Genomic DNA, 18,556 nt, shown 5'->3' with positions numbered 1-18,556 from the left:
CCTCAATGTAAAAATGTGGTCGATGGTCGAGAAGGCTCGACGGAAGCCTGCTTGGCCTGCTGCTCTCAATTGCCCAACCTCTGCATGAGTGCTCAGCTCTGCCTCCAAAACTGCCCCGTATAGTTTGGCCAATATATGGCCAATCATGATGGTCCTATAGTTCCCGGGGTCTAGTACATCTCCCGCTTTATGGATCGGCACAATAGTGTGCATCGTCCACTCAGCCGGAAACCCCTCTGATAGAGCTCTGTTGTGAAGAGATGAGCAATGCTCTCCCTGTAATCCTATATGATCTGTCGCCCGTCCATGTTGGAGTCGGCATACGGCCCTCCTAACCATAGGTGGGGTGAAGAAGGTGGAGACTGTGGAGCACGGCTCTGTGGGCTGTGGTATAGGGGGCTGTGCAGGCACATCATAAAGTCTCTCTGCGTATGTCTGCCAGGTCTGAGGATCGGCAATAGGTGTGGGAGGACGGGGCTCTATGAGTCTCCTCCAAGCAGCAGCAGCATCTCTGCTCATGAGCATGTGATATGTGTCCCAGTACTGAGCCTCCTCATAAGCTCGCCGCTTACGGCGGGTGAGAGAGAGAGAGAGAGAGAGAGAGAGAGAGAGAGAGAGAGAGAGAGAGAGATTGCTTTGTACATTCTACATTACTGTGCATAGAGAGAGGCGGGTGCACAGAGTGACGGACGAAACGGGGGCGATGGGCGGTGCCCAGGGCAGAGGGCGGTGGGTGCATAGAGTAGAGGGGAGTAGAGGGTGGTGGGTGCACAGAGCGATGGACGAAATGGGGGCGATGGGCGGCGCCCAGGGCAGAGGGCGGGGGGGCATAGAGCAAGAGGGCGACGGGTGAAAAAGGCATATCTAGTGGCCAAAGAGAAACTAGTGGCCTGATACAACTGCCACAAAAAGGCATATCTGATAAAAGTGTGGAACTGGAAATATGGTAGGCTATAGGAAAGACAAAGCTGCAGAGTGAGAGTTAGTAAAGTTATCATTCAAGTCTATGGCATCCAAGCAACATTCCACTAGCATTCGATACCTTTTTGCATATAACACATCAGATAGTTGCTTGCTTCTTAAACCTTCCGAGAACAGTGAAATCAGCCTAGTTTGGCTTGTTTTTTCCTTGATAGGTCACTTGCTGTTCAAGTTCTTGAGGCCGTTAACGTAGCGGCTCACAGTTTCGTGTTCAAGCTGTTTGAATTAGTAAAGCTGGGTTACTAAGCTATGCTTGATACCTATCTTAGAGAATCCTGTTGTGAACGCTAGCTCTCAGTCTTCCATGGCTTCTCTTTGGGAATCTTCTAACAATTGAAACCAGAGCAAAGCGGTATTCAATCTTGGTTCGAGAATTAGTCACCCTTTCTGCAGTACAGATCTGTTTGAATGCAGCTCGACGGCTGTATGGATCTCCCAATCCGTCAAACTTTGAAATCAGCTTGGCTATGAGAGAGGGTCTTATCCTAGGTTGACTATATTCTGCTTCCTCCCTGAATCCCCTAGTTGGTCTCATTAATGCCAGAACGGTATCGATGTTTCTCCTCATTTCTGGGGTTATGCGAGTTTTGAACTTGGTTTTTGTCGGTTCTATAATGGGCTTAGGAGCCCTTTCGACCACGGCATGAATATAACTTTTATGATCTAGGCGAGCTCGCTGAAGCTCCCGCCTCCACCCTGCATTGTGCGCCCGCCTGCACGCCCCCCCTCTCTGTCGCATGTTCGCCTCCCACCTCTCCGCCTGTTCGCCTCTTCACCCCCCGCCTGCCTTCGCTCCCCTCTGCTCGCTGTTGCGCCCCCCCCTCCTGCCTCGCTGCTGCACCTCCCCCCTCCTCGCCATTCGTCCCCCGCCTCTTCCTTTATTCGCCCCCAGCCCCCCCTTCGCCTGTTCGCCCCCCCTCCCCCTTTGTCGCCTGTTCGCCCCCCTCCTTTTCGCCTGTTCGCGCCCGCCCCCCCCCCCTTCAGCAGCGCCCCGCCTCCCCTCCCTTTCGCTTTGTTGCCCCCCCCCCCCCAGGGCTTCTCCTTCGTTTTCCCCCTCTCCCTCCTCTTTCGTGTTGTTCTCCCCCAGGGGGTTTTGTTTTTCTTCATTTTCATCCGGTCTTCCGCCTCTTTGGGTGCAGCCCGATTCTTGCAGGTTTTCCGCATTCGCCTCGCCTTCGCCTGATCTTCAGACTCTGATGGAGACTCCTCCCGCCTCGCCTCAGAGGGACTCACCCGCAGCCCCCTCGCCCGCCCCCGAGGTCATCCCCATCAGGCTTTCTCTTTCGCCGGAAGAGGAAGCGAGCCTCACTGCAGAGGTGGAACGCCTCCAGGCTCATTCCACCATCTGCCGTATAGTCGGCACTCGCCCCAGCAGAGGGGAGATCAGGGATCTTCTTCAGGCTCGCCTTCCTGCAGATGTGGGCAAGATCCTGGATGTACAGCTCCTGGGCCGGGGCCATTATCAGATCGAGTTCGAGGCCGCCCAGAGCGTTGCCAAGGTCCTTGCCATGAGTCCTCTGGACATCAGGGGTGCTCGGGCTTTCTTCAGACCTTGGCAGCATGGATTTGACCCAGCAGCGGCGGAGCAGGGAGAGCGCCTCTTCCATATTACAGTTTGTTTCCCTGGTCTCCGCCGGGAGTATCTTCCGCTCCTCCCCAGGCTCGGAGCATTGGTGGGCTCGGTACTAGAGACGGGCCCCTCAGCAGCTTCAGTGGTGGCCAGAGCAGCGGGGCTACCTTCGGTTAGAGTGTTGGTGTCTGACATCTCCTCCCTTCCTAAGGTCATTCAGCTACCTAGGATAGGGGGGGGGGTGGATAGATCAGAGAGTGGAGTTCTCGGGGCTCCCGAACCAGTGCTTCATTTGCAGGCAGGTCGGTCATCTGGCCAAGGCCTGCCCTCGCAGGAGACCTCGACCCTCACCACAGCAGCAGGCTACTAATGGCCCGCCCACAGATTCGGCTCGGCAGGCTGCCTCAGGGACACCTGCTCAGGCCACAGAGACCTCGGAGTGGCAGCCTGGACAGGGGCGCCGCCGAGGGAGACAGCCACAGCAGCACGCACAGAGACCGCTGCAGTAGCAGCCACAGTCTCAGCCTCACTGGGTTCCCGTGAGGAACAGCTTTGCTCCCCTTCAGGAGGAGACCCCTGCAGCGACCGAGGACCAGGAGATGCCAGCTCCCCCTTCTTCACCCCCTCCACCCCCGTCCCCTCCAACCGCCTCGTCTCCACCTTCGCCTCCTCCCGCCCCCGCTCCGGTTTCGGCAGCGGCTCCCTCTCCACCTCCCTCGCCTCCCTCTCCCCCCCCTCCGCCCGCCTCACCTTCCCGGGAGACCCTGGCAGTTCCCTGGCGCTCACCTGCAGTCCGGAGAGCGCTGAGCACTGACCTCGCTCGAGCATCATAGAGGAGACCTATGCCGATTAGGGCCTCACGGATTTCATCTATCCGCAGTTGGCTGAGTTGCCTTGGCATTAGACAGCGCTCGGAGGCCTTTGATTATACCTTTACACGGCTCTTTGGAGCAGAGGGCCCCCATGAGCCAGCACCCATTCGAGTTAATGTAGTGATACCTCCGGCCCGCGGGGAGGAGGCACTAGACTCAGCGGTGGCCTTCTCGTTCCCTCTATGTGGACCTTGTGATCGGGAGTGGACTCTAGAGCTCGCTCTCAGCACTTTGAAGACTCAAGCAGTTGAGTTTTCTCACCACATGAGCGATCTGGAGGTGACTGATGTGATAGGCCGACTTTGGGAGTTGGCTCATTTTTTCTTGGATCCCGGGAGTGTGGATACCTCAGGGATTCGGCATTTGGTCGTGCGCATAGTGGCAGACTTGGCGCGCGACCCTGGATATGTGAGTATACACGAGGTTTCTCTGTCAGAGCAGGAGGCAGTCGCCATGGGCCACAGCCACTGGCGCCTGATCCGGGATTCTTGCAGTACACCGGGTGGGCAGATTCGCAGCCGTTCGGATGGGGACTACTCTCCATCCAAACCGCTTGCGAAGGCCCGCCGTACGGCTGAGACAGCATCCACCTCAGCAGGGCATCCATGAGGATCATCTCATGGAATGTACAGGGCCTTGGCGGAGCACACTTTATACGCTATTGAGGTTGCTTGAGGCAGGAGCTTCAGAGATGCCTGGTTGGTGGCAGCATTGACATTTTGATGATGCAGGAGCACCACTTGGGTGAGAGCAGGATCCGGAGATATGGTTCGGTGATGCCTGGTAGATGGGACACTTTTTGGTCTGCAGGGTTTGGTCCTTTGGGTGGACAGGGAGGAGTATGCATGGTTATTGCAGATGTATGGCGGCAGGCCATTGTGGATCGAGGGATCATTGTGCCTGGTAGAGCACAGTATGTCATTCTGAGGATGCATGATGAGCTATTGGGTGTGCTCAACATCTATGCGCCCAATCATGCTAGTGCCAGAGCAGAGTTTTGGACTCAGGTTACAGATGCATTGCCAGAGGCCGCACACTGGTGTGTTGGGGGAGACTTCAACATGCTTGAGGACCCGGCAGATAGGGTGGGAGGCAGTCATGTTACAGTGCACGGCACGGAGCTTGCAGCTTGGGACCGGTTTTGCATGTCACTGAGGATCACTGATGCATGGCAGCATGGGGCTTTCTCCCGGTCTCAGGACAGTCTTTGTTTCTCTCGATCGGATTGTCGGCAGGGAGGGACTAATCTATCACGGATTGATCGCTTTTATGTGGGTGATTGGTTAGGGGAGCGAGGGGGCTCCGTCGGCATTCTTGCTGGCACCTCATTTTCAGATCATGCGCCAGTTATATTGACATTGGAGGAGGGGACACGGGAGCCCAGCTTGCAGTTGAGGATCCCAGAGAGGGTACTTGCAGATCCCAGTCTTGCTGAGGACATTGAGAGGATCTGGCATGATAGTCAGTGCTCTGACCAGGATGCAGCGGGCCAGTGTGCCCAGGGACTCATTGATCTTAGCTCTTTTCTACACGCTGCAGCTTTGACACGACTGGGAGAGATTCGCGAGCGGGAGCAACGGTTGAGACGCAGCCTTGCTTCGCTACAGCGCCTTCAGGAGCAGCAGCCTGCATGTGAGTGGGTGGCGTCCCAGCTGAGCCAGGCACGCCAGGAGGTTAGAGAGGTAGAGGAGCAGAGACATGAGTTTTACTATCGTCGTCAGGCCTCTCAGTGGACGCAGCTTGGTGATAGAGTGACTGGGGAGTTTTTTGAGATCACTGGACCCCGTCATGTGCGAGCAGGAGTTCGCCAGCTTGGTAGACCGGATGGATCGATAGCTACTGAGCTCGGGGAGATCAGAGCCATTGCCACTGCTTTTTATAGTGACCTGCTTTCAGCGGAGCCAGCCACTGAGGATCGAGATGTGTGCAGACAGACTGTGTGGGCCCATGTGCAGAGGAGGGTCACAGACCATATGCGCACAGTTCTAGGTGCGCCTCTGTCAGAGATTGAGCTTGCCGAGGCCTTGAGGGTCCTGCCGCGACATAGTTGCCCAGGGGAGGACGGATTGACGCCGGCCTTTTTTATGCGCTATTGGGACCTTTTGGGGCCAGGCCTCCGCAGGGGCTTTCAGCATGTTTTGGACACTGGGGTGATGCCGCAGAGCTTCTCAGAGGGCTTGATCTATCATATCCCCAAGGGGGAGGGAGTATCGGATGACATTCGGCATTGGAGGCCTATTACGATCCTCAATACTGTCTACAAGGTCTTAGCAAAGGCCTTGAGTTTGAGGATCCAGCCCTTCCTGGGGGAGTTGATTCATGCTACTCAGACAGGATTTGTCAAGGAGCGCAGTATCCTTGACAACATCTTTACTTTCTGGGAGGCGACGGCCCGAGCTAGGTTTCTTGGCGAGGACTTGGTCGTGATGCTTCTCGATTTTGAGAAGGCATACGATAGAGTTGATTGGGGATTCTTAGAGGGCACTATGCTGCGCCTGGGCTTTGAGCCAGGATGGATCAGAGGGGTGGCAGCTTTGTATTCCACAGCTCGCAGCCAGGTGCTGATTGCAGGAGGTCGGGGGCCGAGTTTTGAGCTGACCAGATCAGTCCGTCAGGGGTGTCCTCTCGCCCCTTTCCTTTTTCTCTTCTTTGCGGAGGCTATGAGTATGTATTTGACGGCAGAGGAGGTTGGTTTGAGAGGACTTCAGCTCCCAGTCCGGGGGGAGGATTTGCTTGATGCTGAGTTTGCAGACGACACGGGCTTATTTTTGCATGGCCAAGAGGCCAATCTTATTCGGGCAGAGCAGTCGCTCCAGGTTTTTAGTGCGGCTTCGGGAGCATTGATCAATTGGCGCAAGACAGTGGCCTTTTGGATCAGTAGTGCTCCCACTCCGGCATGGAGCCCGGACCCTGGTTTTAGATGGATTCCTCCAGGCACAGCAGTGCGGTATTTGGGATGCCAGATTGGCCTCGATTTGTCACCTGAGCAGCAGATTGCCCCGCTTCTTCTGAGCATTCGGAAGAAGCTATTGTATTGGAGTACAGCTCGACTATCCTTGGCTGGGAGGCTGGTGGTGGCAAATCAGGTGCTGTTAGCGACTATGTGGTACATTACGTCTTGCTAGATTTTCTCGAGCTCTTGCATCAGCCAGGTACAGAGGCTGATCAGGAACTTTCTGTGGTCTGGGCGGGACGGTCAGCCAGCTCGGGCAAAGGTTGCATGGGCAGTTATTACACTTCCGCTGGCTCAGGGCGGTTTGGGCATTATAGATCCAGTCGATCAGAGTAGAGCCTTGTTGGGGAAGCTTATTGTTCGGGGGTTGCTTCCAGGCGCTGAGCCTTGGAAAGAGCTCCTCTTGCAGCGACTGCAGGCTCGGGCGCCTCCTGCAGGGGGTACTTGGGCACCAGAGATTCGCTGGATCTTCATAGAGATGAGGAGGACAGGCCTCAGTAGAGGATGGGAGGACAGATTTGCTTTGAGTATCCTGAGAGCTTGGGAGTTGTTGAGACCGGGGCTCTCTCAGCGGCCTCCTTCTTGTGTTGAGGAGCGGGCCAGGCAGCCGCTCATCTGGAGCCCAGCGGTTCGTACAGAGCAGGGTCATATGCTGGGTTCTCGGCCTCGTCTAGCCTGGGGACCTTTAGCGGCAGGCCCAGCTCGTAGTTTTGGAGACTGGCAGGCTTTCTGCAGTCTACCAGAGGAGACCCAGGTGGAGAGGCTGAGTCACTTCAGAGGGGGGTTGATTATGAGGGATGATATTCAGGAGGCACTTACAGAGGAGTGGTTCACACCTCTCGAGCCAGTGGCCCCACGGTGGATGGGAGCCTTTACACAGTTGGAGATCCTGATTGCTGTCAGAGCTAGCACTGATTATGGCAGATGCCTCTATTATGAGATTCAGGATGAGGGCAGACTCCAGAGAGTGGAGGTGGAGTCGCCTTTGGTTGCAGAGTGCACCTTTCAGAGGATTCGGGTAGTGGCTGCCGCTTCTCGGAAGTGGCATATTGACCCCGACCTTGTTGATGTGCTCCCGGATTGGCGCATATGGGCATATGCAGCGCGCCCCTTGGCCCGGCTACAGTGGGACCCCGGGGAGTACGAGTGGCATGATCCTTATGCATCCCTTGAGGCCACAGAGATCACCTTTTTCCAGTATACTGTTCGGCTGGGACGGCATATTTTGACGGCGAGGAGGACGGTTTCTCCAGCGGCAGCGGGGCATTGGCGATTGCAGGGACTATCACAGGAGTTCTTGGAGGATTTCTGGGCTCGGCTCTGGGCTAGTCGACAGGCCCGCAGGATCTCGGCTTTTCAGTGGTTGGTCGCCCACAGGGGCTCAGCAGTTGGCACTTGACTTGTTTACAGTGGTCTTCCGGCGGCCTGCGTCCAATGCGGCCACCCTATGGAGACACAGAGACATTGCCTTTGGGACTGCCCTCAGGCACAGCAGATTTGGCTGCGGATGCTGCGTATTCTGGCCCCCCTCTCTCCAGAGGGCATGTTTACGTGGGGTGCCGCTGCTTGGTCGACTTCGTCAGGGCCTGCTATGGGCTATGAGATGGAGCAGGGCAGTCAGGCCATCAGATTTGTTAGGGGCCAGCCTCGCCTGGTTCCGGCACCGGATTTCTCGTCCGCCAGCTGGACACAGGAGAGGGATTTACGATGGGAGCTCCTCAGCAGCCTCACCATCTGGTTCACCTGGAGGGCCCGGTGCTTTACGGCCTTTGAGGGGAGATTAGAGCCACCAGCAGAGACTGTTCGGGGGATTTGGCAGGAGTTGATCCACACCCTGCGAGGACAGTACGACCGCATCCGGGGAGACTCGGATGAGGCGATCTTACGGCGCCAGGCCTTTCACACCACTTGGCGCTGCGGCCCGTTCTACACCCTACACACGGGATCCCCCCGTTGGCACTACAGGCCACCTGTTTGGCTCTTCCCCCCCCCCATTGCATGATTTAGCCGCTCAGTTCTTTAGACTGATGCTTGTATTTTGCAGCACCTAGGGAGAGTGTCCCGGGCTGCCATGATGTATTCACTGCTCTTCTCTCTCTTAGGAGCAGGAGAGATCTTTTGTAGCCCTACGGGCGTTTTTTACATAACTAATGAAAGGATCTTTTCTCGGAAAAAAAAACTTTTATGATCTAGGCACATACCAGTTGTTAGTCTCTCATGATAATAACCCCCACCTCACGTATATAGTGATAAGTGCTGCTATAAATAACCATCCAATCATAAATAGCTAGTTTCACATGGATTTATTAATAATGAACTTTAGCCGCCCGTATCCCTTGCTTTTCTTTATCTCATGGTCTTCTGGCCCTACCAGATTAGCCCCTAATTCCAAGGATTAGTATTAGGTATGTAACAATATATATATATGTATGTATGCATGTACATACAAACACACACATATATATATGTATGTACATAGTTGCACCCAGTTCGCGCACCGCCGAAGGAGTTCGATTCGATCCGTTCGGTTCGATACTGTACGGTGCGGTGCGATTCGAACCTGAGATGACCGTTTTTTTTTCAGCCCGTCTTTTTCGCCGTTTTCTGGCTGTTTGGAGAGCCGTTTGATGGGCGTTTTTTGGGGCTCTTGCTTGCTTGCCTTGAGGCTTGGCAAGTTGGCCCTGTGGTTGCCAACTTGCCTTTGCTTGAGGCTTGACTATTGAGCCTTGATCCTCTAGGCTCTCCCTATTATCTATATAATAGGCCCTCCCCCAACCCCATCCTCACAAGTTCTCATTGCTCAACCCTCCCCTCACATGTGTTCAAGTCTATCCTCTCCCTTGAGTCCCCTCCACCGTATTTTTAATGGACCGTACCTCCACCGTATTTTTATTTTTAAAATTTAGTGGTGCGTTCCGAGACCATATTTGAACGTAGTGTACCGAATCGAACTTTTCGTACCTGACAACTATGTGTATGTATGTATATATGTACACACACAAACACACATGTATGTACGTACATACGCATATATGTAAGCAAACATGCTTATGTACATATATAGATATACACACATACATACATTCATACATAGGTATACATACATACATACATACATACATACATACATGTATGTATGTACACATACATGTAAGTACGTAGTTTCGTATGTATGTATGTATGTATGTATGGATGTACACATACATGTATGTACGTAGTTTCGTATGTATGTATGTACACATACATGTATGTACGTAGTTTCGTATGTACGTTTGTATATGTATGGATGCATGCATGCACGCTTGCTTTCAAGCGCACATGTACACTTGCTGGCTGAATAGGATGTAAGTTGTCCTCCCCCTTCCCCCCAATCCTTCCTTTTTTTCCAGGAACCAAACCCCCCCTCACCCCCCCACCCCGGCGGTGACCTTGCGCTCCCTTGGGACCTGTGTAAATGCGATTGCATTCCCTCGTGGAGTTTGCAGAGAGGAAATCAGCTGTTGCTTTGTCTTTTGATCTTGATTGGATGTTACATTTTTCTCATTTCCAATTCAGGCAAGTGATGCTTCCAAAACTTTGTTTTTATTTATCGTGATATCATGCTTTTTCTATGGATTTTTGGGCTGTGCAGTTGATGTGAGTAATATATGTGCACGTCAATCTCCAAGAGCATACAGTGCTGAAACAACACCATCCGCTAAGCAACGCAAAAGCAAAGATGAGAGGCATGAACTTGTGGTACAATTTGTTGCTAAGTATGCTGCCTTAACCTGAAATCAATTTTTAAAAAAAGATTAATTCTCTTTAATTGCAAAGTTTTACATGCTTGCTTAGAAGTATTGTCCCAAAGCAACTTGCTTAATTCTTCATAGTTACATGATTTTATATTCAATGATAGCTAAACAAACGTGGATAATTGGAGAAAAGATCTTGGCATCCTAGATAGAGGAGGTGTACATGAGATTGAACCGAAGTACATGCACCTGTTTGCCTCTCCCTCCCCCTTCCTTGCCGCATGCTGACCTGAGACCATGCAGGGTAGCCCCTGCCACCCTGCACACACTGCCCAGACTCTTCTCCTTTTCATTCTCCCATTGTTGCAGCCTTTTCTCAGCTTGAATGACCCAGTTGTTGTCTTGATGAGAGAGAGAAAGAAAGAAAGAAAGAAAGAAAGAAAGCTGCAGCCTTTTTTCAGCTTGAATGACCCAGTTGTTGTCTTGATGAGAGAGAGAAAGAAAGTAATATTAATGTCTCAAAAGTCCCAAAGGGTCTATGAGACCAAAAGGTGATATAATACTGCCATGGAAATATTAAGCCATGTGCTTATACTAGAAATAAAGAAAGAAAGTTAAATTAAACTTCCAAAGACCCAATGGGTCTATGAGACCAACAGACAGAAATAGAGCGAGAAAGAAAGAATGCAATATTAATGTCTACAAAAGACCCCAAGGGTCTATGAAGCCATTAGTAATACAATGTGCGTGTGTGTGCGTGTGTGTGTGTGAGAGAAAGGATAGGAAAATTGCTGACTTGCTGCAGCCTTTTCTTTGGGGGAAAATTGCTGACTTGCTGCAGCCTTTTCTTCCCATCCCTCCTTTATCTAACAGGGACAGATTACAGGATTGGCAATTACACCCGGTGGGCTCAAATTCTCGTCCTGTTATTCTTTCTGACCTAACGGTTAGGACGACATACTCTTTCCTCCAGCCATCACCATGGATTCATTCACATGCTAATTCTCTTTGGCATATGACAAAATCACTTGCTTGGTGGCGAAAGAATCTTCGCAATTTATGGAGGAGTAAATTGCCTCTCAAGCAAAAGCTTTTCCTATGGCGTTGTCTTACAGGTTCCTTATCTGTGGGGGTCACTCTTGCTAAACGAAGGATTGCATCTGCTTCTTGTCTTCGATGCATGGCCCCTTCTGAAACGGTGCCTCATTTGTTTTGGACGTGCTCCAGCACTAAGGCCTTCATCCGCAAAATTTCCATGTTACTTCGCCTTCGTTTCCCTAACTCTTTTTTTGGGAAACACTTTTGGCTTTTTGGCAGACTCCCTACAACCACGGTCCATTACTCTTTACTGTTGTACTGGGTCAGATATTGGGCTTTCTGGACCATATGGCAGGATCACAACATGAGATATTTTGGGAAACCGTTCTTGCAATCTTATCAGTATTTTAGAAGCTCCTTACGGCAATCTGTTTATGATGCTTTCCACCAAGGAGATCTTCATCAGTCATGCCTGGAAATAGTTTCTCTTTGCTTCTGATTTCCCGTTGAGGCTCTCCGTTTTGGAGACTCTCATGTAAATTTCATTGATAATATACTGTTCATGGATTTACCCAAAAAAAAAAAGTGTGTGTGTGTGAGAAAGAAAGAAAGAAAGAAAGATTTTATTAACGTCTTCCAAAAGACCGAACTCGGCCTATGAGACAAATCGGAGTACCTGTATGGGGTATCCTCTGTCATCCCAACAAAATGAAAAAGTACTGAACTAAAAAGCTAAATCTGGGTGTGCAATAAGTACAATGAGTGAGCTCTACTACTAGGAGAATGCAAAGCTATATGCATGGAGTATACAATCATGATATGCAACCTAGCTAGCTCCATCCTGTACCATACTGGGGGTATAAAATGGTATACATCAATGAAGGGGGTGTCCACAGCTCCCTGAAGAACATGCCTGGGTGTGCTCTGAAGCGAGCCAGTCGCTCCGCACCCTCTCTGTGAAACTGAGCTCTGATCTCTATCATCTCTCTCTGGCGTCTTCAAAAGGCCAAAATGACCTCTGAGACCAAAAGCTTACATCATATCCATGAGGTACATCATCTTGGGTACAAAATAGTAATAAAGAAAGATAACAAAAATCTAGAACTATAAAATCTGATCTAGGTACATGAGCAGAGAGGTCTCATATCACCCTAATACATCCCTCATGGGCCATTGTGACATGGTGCTGAGAGAGAGAGAGAGAGAGAGAGAGAGAGAGAGAGAGAGAGAGATGAAATGAAATGATATATTAACGTCTCTAAGAGGCCATAGTGGCCTATGAGACCAAAACCGAGAATACATCTGAAGTTGGTGTCTCATCAAAGAGAACAACTAAATGAGACTAAAAAGTACAATAAACTGATTGTCCTACAGTTATAAGAACATAACTGTAAGACTCCGAGAGAGAGAGAGAGAGAGAGAGAGAGAGAGAGAGAGAGAGAGAGAGAAGAGAAAGAAAGAAAGTTATATTAACGCCTTCAAAAGACCCAAAGGGTCTATGAGACCAAAATGATGTGCACATAGTGTCCATGAAATCTCATCATGGATGAAATAAGAAATAGCAACAGTAAACTAGAATTGAAAACTGAAAGCTAAGATCTCAGACTTTGAGATTGTACAAGATGAAAAATCTAGATCCTACTATGCTAGGTATAGGGTACAATAAGTGATGAGATATGGGAGAGCTGAATAAAAACAGTCATAATCACCCCTGCATGTCAAGCAAGGGCCCATCCAAGATGTCCATCATGGGTGATACAAGAAGGCTAGAGATGTCGTTAGTCTATTGTGACGATGAGCTTGCTCGATGGTGGGCCAGGATCTTCTGAATCCATGGCTGATGAACTGGGGGTGGTTGGGGTCCGGCCGACGGGACGAGGGCGTCTCTGGCAAGTCCATCTCACGATCTAGGAGACCCACCTCACAATCCCACCTAACGAGCCACCTCACAATCCCACCTAACGACCCACCTCACAATCTACTGCACGATCTAGGTGATCCACCTCCTACCTTACTCTTAGCACCCTTCTTTCTACCTCCCTGGATAAGTTTCCATTGTACCCACCAACAGATGTATCCAGTTTTCCTCCTTGTTATAGGGTAAAGCAGTGAAGTAATGGAAGCTTCCTCCTCTTGCTCACACCTTTTACAGCTATCTCCATTCACCTTTGATTTGGGTACTCCATGATCCGTGATAAGGGTCGAGAGCCCTCTCTGAACAGATAGTGAAGTCTCCCTCTGATCTCATAGTAGGCTTGGCACTGGCAAACATAGTGCTCCTCTGACTGAAGCCCCGTCTGATAGAGTCTACATGTCTTGTCCTGTCTGGGCATCCGCGTAGCTCTACCAGTCTTTATCCTCAGTCTATGGAATGATACCCTAAGCTGGCCAATGGCTATCCTCATAGCATGGGACATGAAGGCAGGTAACTGTCAGAGGGCAGTGGAAAGATGTAGAGGAATGACAAAAACGCTGAAGCTCCAAGAGAGATGAGAGCTTGGGTTATTATGAGACATAGCTATGTGGACGCAGGTTTGGGTTGGACTAGGAGAGCATACATGCCCATGCCACCCCACATAGCGAGTATGGAGGTTGGCGGGTCAAAGGCCTACGGGGAGGCTTTGGTGGTATGGGACGCCGGAGTTAGTCCCGACCCTATGGGATTGTGCACTAAGCCCTAGCCTTGGCTCGGGGGAGATCGGTGGATGCTGGTTGCGGTTGGGAGGTGAGCTAGCCTGTTACTTCATGATTTGGTTTATGACTAACCTTGGTTCTCAGCTGTGCTTAGAGAGATTCAGGGAAGGACTTTACAGTTGGTATTAGAGCAACCCTAATGCAGAGGCTGAAGATGTATGCGTGTCTAGGGCCTTGGCGTCGTTGATGTTGGATTTCCCAGGTATTCCTCTTCGTCTCATTGTTTCTCTTTCTATCAAATCGATGCTCTATAGAAGTTGTACAAGGTTTTGTTGGTGTCAAGGTTGCACGTGTAGGCATGTGTCCGAGGGGATGCAAGGGGAGTTCGCTGATTTGATGTATATGTGTATGATTGTAGTGAGTACCCCAAGGGCTGTAGGCGGCTGGGGTTTGGTAGGCAAAGTGGCCAAGAGACAAGCCTTATGGCAGCCAATACTGGCTACTCCCTCGGCGGCTGTTGTGCGCAGCTAGGCTAGTATAGCTAGGCCAGTGTAGCCAAGCGGCCAGCTAGGCGCAACAGGTGGCTTAGCCTGGGCAGCCCAATCTAGAGAGCAGCGCAGCCTGGGCAGTCTGTCTGCAGGCGCCTACGTAAAGGCAGCTGGGCATGGGAGTGGTGGCCAATAGGCATAGTGAGCAAGGGGAGGTCAGCAGGAAGATGCGCAGAGATATTTGCAGAAAAAAAGCTGACGCACATGGAACACAGGTCGACAGGTTTAGAAAAAAAAGCAGCATCATTTTTTTTTGGGGGGAAAAGCCAGTTCGTTTTTTTCATTAAACTTAGGTGATGACGTTTTTGCTACAAAAGGGGAAAGCTTTAGTCAATAAAAGCACATTATAGTTTTTTTATTAAAACCGAAAAGCACTTTTGTTTTTTGACAAAAAACTCCAAAAGCAAGTGAACCTCTTCACTTTTTAGTATAAAAGGGGAGGTTTGCTTAGAAGTTCTCTACATTCAACAAATAATCTCCTTGGTTTAGAGGGCTGAAAGTACATGGCCAGCTTCCAAGTGTGGGATTTGTACTTGTGATCGTGGACAAGTGGGATTTTGGGCGACACTTAATCTCAACACACAAGTTTTCCTTGAGCAACAACAAATTATCTTGGGTTTATCATGGCTGATGAAGTACAGAATGATCGTGGGATGGACGAGAATATTCAATCTGATGACGGTCATCAGGATGATGATGATGTGACGGTTGATGATCTAGTCACTAAGGTGGACTCCAAGGCATGGATGACCTTGCTAGAGCAGCGGATTGTGGATCTGACTAACACCGTGGTTGTTACGCAAGCAACTTTGGTGGGTCTGGTGACATAGGGGGGGTTGGGCCAGCTTTAGTTGCACCCTCTTTTACTCCAGAGCCCCATACGGGGGGCATAAGACCCAATAGGTAGTTGACTCGTGGCTTCATAGATGGGGTACGCACTTTGAGCTCCATCCTTTTCTTGAGGATAAAAAGATACAGATGGTATAGGGATTCTTGACAAGAAAGCCCCTTATCTGGTGGAAAGAGTTACGAGTAAAGCCCACGACATGGGTTTTTTTGAGAAGAGTTCCTATAGGCCAAGGATGAGTATGACATTGTCTCTGAGTTTAAAAAGTTGGAAATGAAGAATATACCTTTTGACACATTTGGAGAAATTTCGAGAGTTGCAAGCTTGGGCAACTCACGTGGACCCCATCACTATTTTGGTATGCTTTGTGGATGGATTGGTTGATGGATATCAGCTCAGATAAAAAATAATCGCAGCAAAACATTGGATGATGCTATTCGATATGCAAAGATTTTTGATGAGACTGTGGCAAAGAAACAATCGAAGAAACCCAAAGTCAGTCAGACTACGGGCGAGAAGGAAGCATCTGTATTGGCCTTGCCAGATCCTTAGCAGACCATTGTTGGTTGAGATGGATGCTAGTGATTTCCTTCTAGGCGCTGTGTTGTTCCAAGATGGCCAATCATGGCATTTGAAAGCAAGAAGCTTGACGATACCTAGGTCAGATGGCACACTCGGGAGAGAGAGTTGTATGCGGTTATACACGCTCTGAAAACTTGGTGACATTATCTTTATGGAACCAAGTTTGTTGTGCTGCTGACCAACCATGAGTTGATTAAGTACATATGTGATAGACATGAGTTGAGAGGGAGGAATGCACAGTGGGCTGAGGTGATGCAAGGTTTTGATATGGAGATGAAGTATCAACAGGGTGGCCTGAATAGAGTGGCGGATGCCTTGAGTAGAATCGGAGAGGTGAACTGTCATCAAGCTTAGGGCTGACCTTTATGACTTCTTGAGAGAGCTATGTGAGACTGATAATCATGTTAGTCGGTACTGGCAGCAGGTCCAGGCAGGAAGCTCCATAGATTTAGACCGAGACTTAAGAGTCATGCCATTCGTGAGTGTGGTAGGTGGTCAGTTAATGGATTGTTGTTTTGGAATGAGAAGGTTTGTGTAGCAGATAACGCTGAGATTAGGAAGAGGATCCTTTATGAATGTCATACAACGGGTCATCCAGGGGTACAATGAAGCTATGATTTCGTAAAAATAACGTTTTACTAGCCTAAGATGAAGTGTATGTTCAGGACTATTATGTGGTAAAGTGTTGTCGATGTCAAGTAAATAAGGTTGAACGCCTTAGGGCTGGAGAGGTTGAGGACTTGTCCTATGTTGTGAACTGGCCTTGGTCTTTAGACACTGTACGCTGCCTGCGGTCTGCCCGCCTGTGCTCCCTGCTGAGCTATGCGCTGCCTGTAGTCTGCACCCTCCAAGAGAGAGATAGAGAGAGAGCGCGCTTCAAACCTGTGCTCACTTCCCTATGCTGCAGCCCCAACGAGCCCGCTAGTCTCCTCTCGAAAAAACATATCCTTTAGATCCAGCAGGCGCCTCCCAAAAAGCATGAGATAGAAAGATGCGCATCCTCCAAAAGTAGGGTAGCCTCCCAAATTAGCTTTTGGGCCACCAAATGTTAGAAAACCTTTTAAATTAAATTCTCTTTGTCCCCTTCACACTTGGGGTTGTCCACACGTGGGTTTCCTTTTTTTTAAAACTCCAAACTGATGCCATTCACACTATCCACCATGTTCCCGTGCACACCTGAAACTCCAAACTGATGCCATTCACACTATCCACCATGTCCCCGTGCACACCTGAAACTGGCCTGACGGGCGGTGAAACAAACACTCGCACATAAAACACTTCAACGCCATTGAGGACCTAGAAAAAGAAAACAAACAGGGGGAGCTAGAGTGCTCTTGCAAACAGTACACGGACACCGATTGGCCCCAAAACGCAGTGGCGCCCCTTGCGGTATTTCTTTAATTGATTATAAGAGCTTTGATTACAATAAGGCTGGAAACTCAGCCGTCACAGTAGAACCCTTGAAGCCTGCAAAGAATCTGCATCATGGCTTCTTGTCCACTCGGCATCCACAAACAAGTCCAGCCATTGTTCACATCGAAAGACTCTCTCACATTGAGTCTGCATACAGAAGCTTTCTCCCATGATCAGGGCTGCCACAACCATCCATAGCCTCTCACACTATGAACAGCATCACACCCTGACACATCCAGTGCTTCTGCATCACAACACAGACTCCCAAACTGTCTCTCAAAAGAGAACTCGTATCACAGCATAGCATACCATACAGTCGACACACCTGTACCAACCCTCTCTACCTTCCAAGGGTACTATTCATCTCTGTCATGGATTCCGTGACCCCTGTCCAATCAGTAGCAAGGCTATACCATACATGTGTCCATTCCTGTACCTTCTGCCTGCATGTGACCGATCTCCTAGAGAAACCCAAAAACATGTTTCCTCAAGAAACCTACGACCTGTTTCCACATGAAACCCTTGGGCCTGTTTCCCTTTGAAACTTCTGTCCTGTTTCCATACAGAACCATTCATGGCACCATTCAACAATAGTGCCAACAACGGCATACATCTAGTTACCTGTTCCCTCATGAAACATCTGGAAACATAGAGATGCCCATAACTGTAGGTCCCTCTGTTCCTTTCTAGTAGGAAGAAAACAATATGCTCCATGAGCACGCAGCCATGCGAGCTTGCTTCACTCCCATGCCAAGAAACACTTTCTATTGACCTGTACTTGCAGCCAAAAACCCAAGCACATAGCTGAATTTGCAGCCAAACAAAGACAGCCCATAAACAGTCCCAAAACATCCCGAACCAAAGCAAAGAGAAGCTGAAAGTTCCATCAGTTGAACGCCATCGACATGATGTCTCTGTTCATGAAAAACCAGCCCCTCCTTTTTGTAAAAACACGGCGTCCTCCAAAAAGCACACACCTGGCCGCCTAAGAGATGCACTGTCGCCTGTACGATGCGCTACCCGCACGGAACTCAACCTGCAGCCCTCCGTACCAAATAGTGTGCAGCTGCCACTTGAATCAGCTGTCGTACAGCCTCTGTACTTGACTGTACCTGCTGTTCGTACAGGCCTGCAGTTACTGCCTGTACCAGCCGCCAGCCAATCCTGCACAGAAGGCGTCTGAACCTGCAGCACCCATACTCTGGTCGCCAGCTCCACCTGTACTTCCAGCCGCCAGTAAACATGCAGCCGCCTGTTCCGTACAGTACCCAGCCGCCTGTTCTGTACGACCAGCAGTTCTATAGGGGTACTCTCCACGCAGGTGTGGTTCTCTTCTCCTCCACGCAGCCAACATGCACGCCTCCTCCCCAAAAGCAAGAGAGAG

The 18,556-nt window shown here is 50.1% G+C and overlaps 1 protein-coding gene across 1 annotated transcript in view; it reads left to right on the top strand.

Moving 5' to 3' along the window:
• LOC147623678 (uncharacterized) overlaps positions 1 to 18,556 on the top strand; it is a 119,786-nt gene that overhangs the window by 29,329 nt on the left and 71,901 nt on the right. The window contains exon 2 of the mRNA XM_086820266.1: positions 10,008 to 10,131. Coding sequence (XP_086676392.1) covers positions 10,008 to 10,131 — 124 coding nt within the window. The remainder of the gene's footprint in view (positions 1 to 10,007; positions 10,132 to 18,556) is intronic.

Source organism: Cibotium barometz, chromosome 26 (genome assembly GCF_041138505.1).
Source record: "Cibotium barometz isolate CiBa-2024 chromosome 26, ASM4113850v1, whole genome shotgun sequence".
Taxonomy (NCBI): domain Eukaryota; kingdom Viridiplantae; phylum Streptophyta; class Polypodiopsida; order Cyatheales; family Cibotiaceae; genus Cibotium; species Cibotium barometz.
This window is presented reverse-complemented; position numbering and strand designations above follow the sequence as displayed.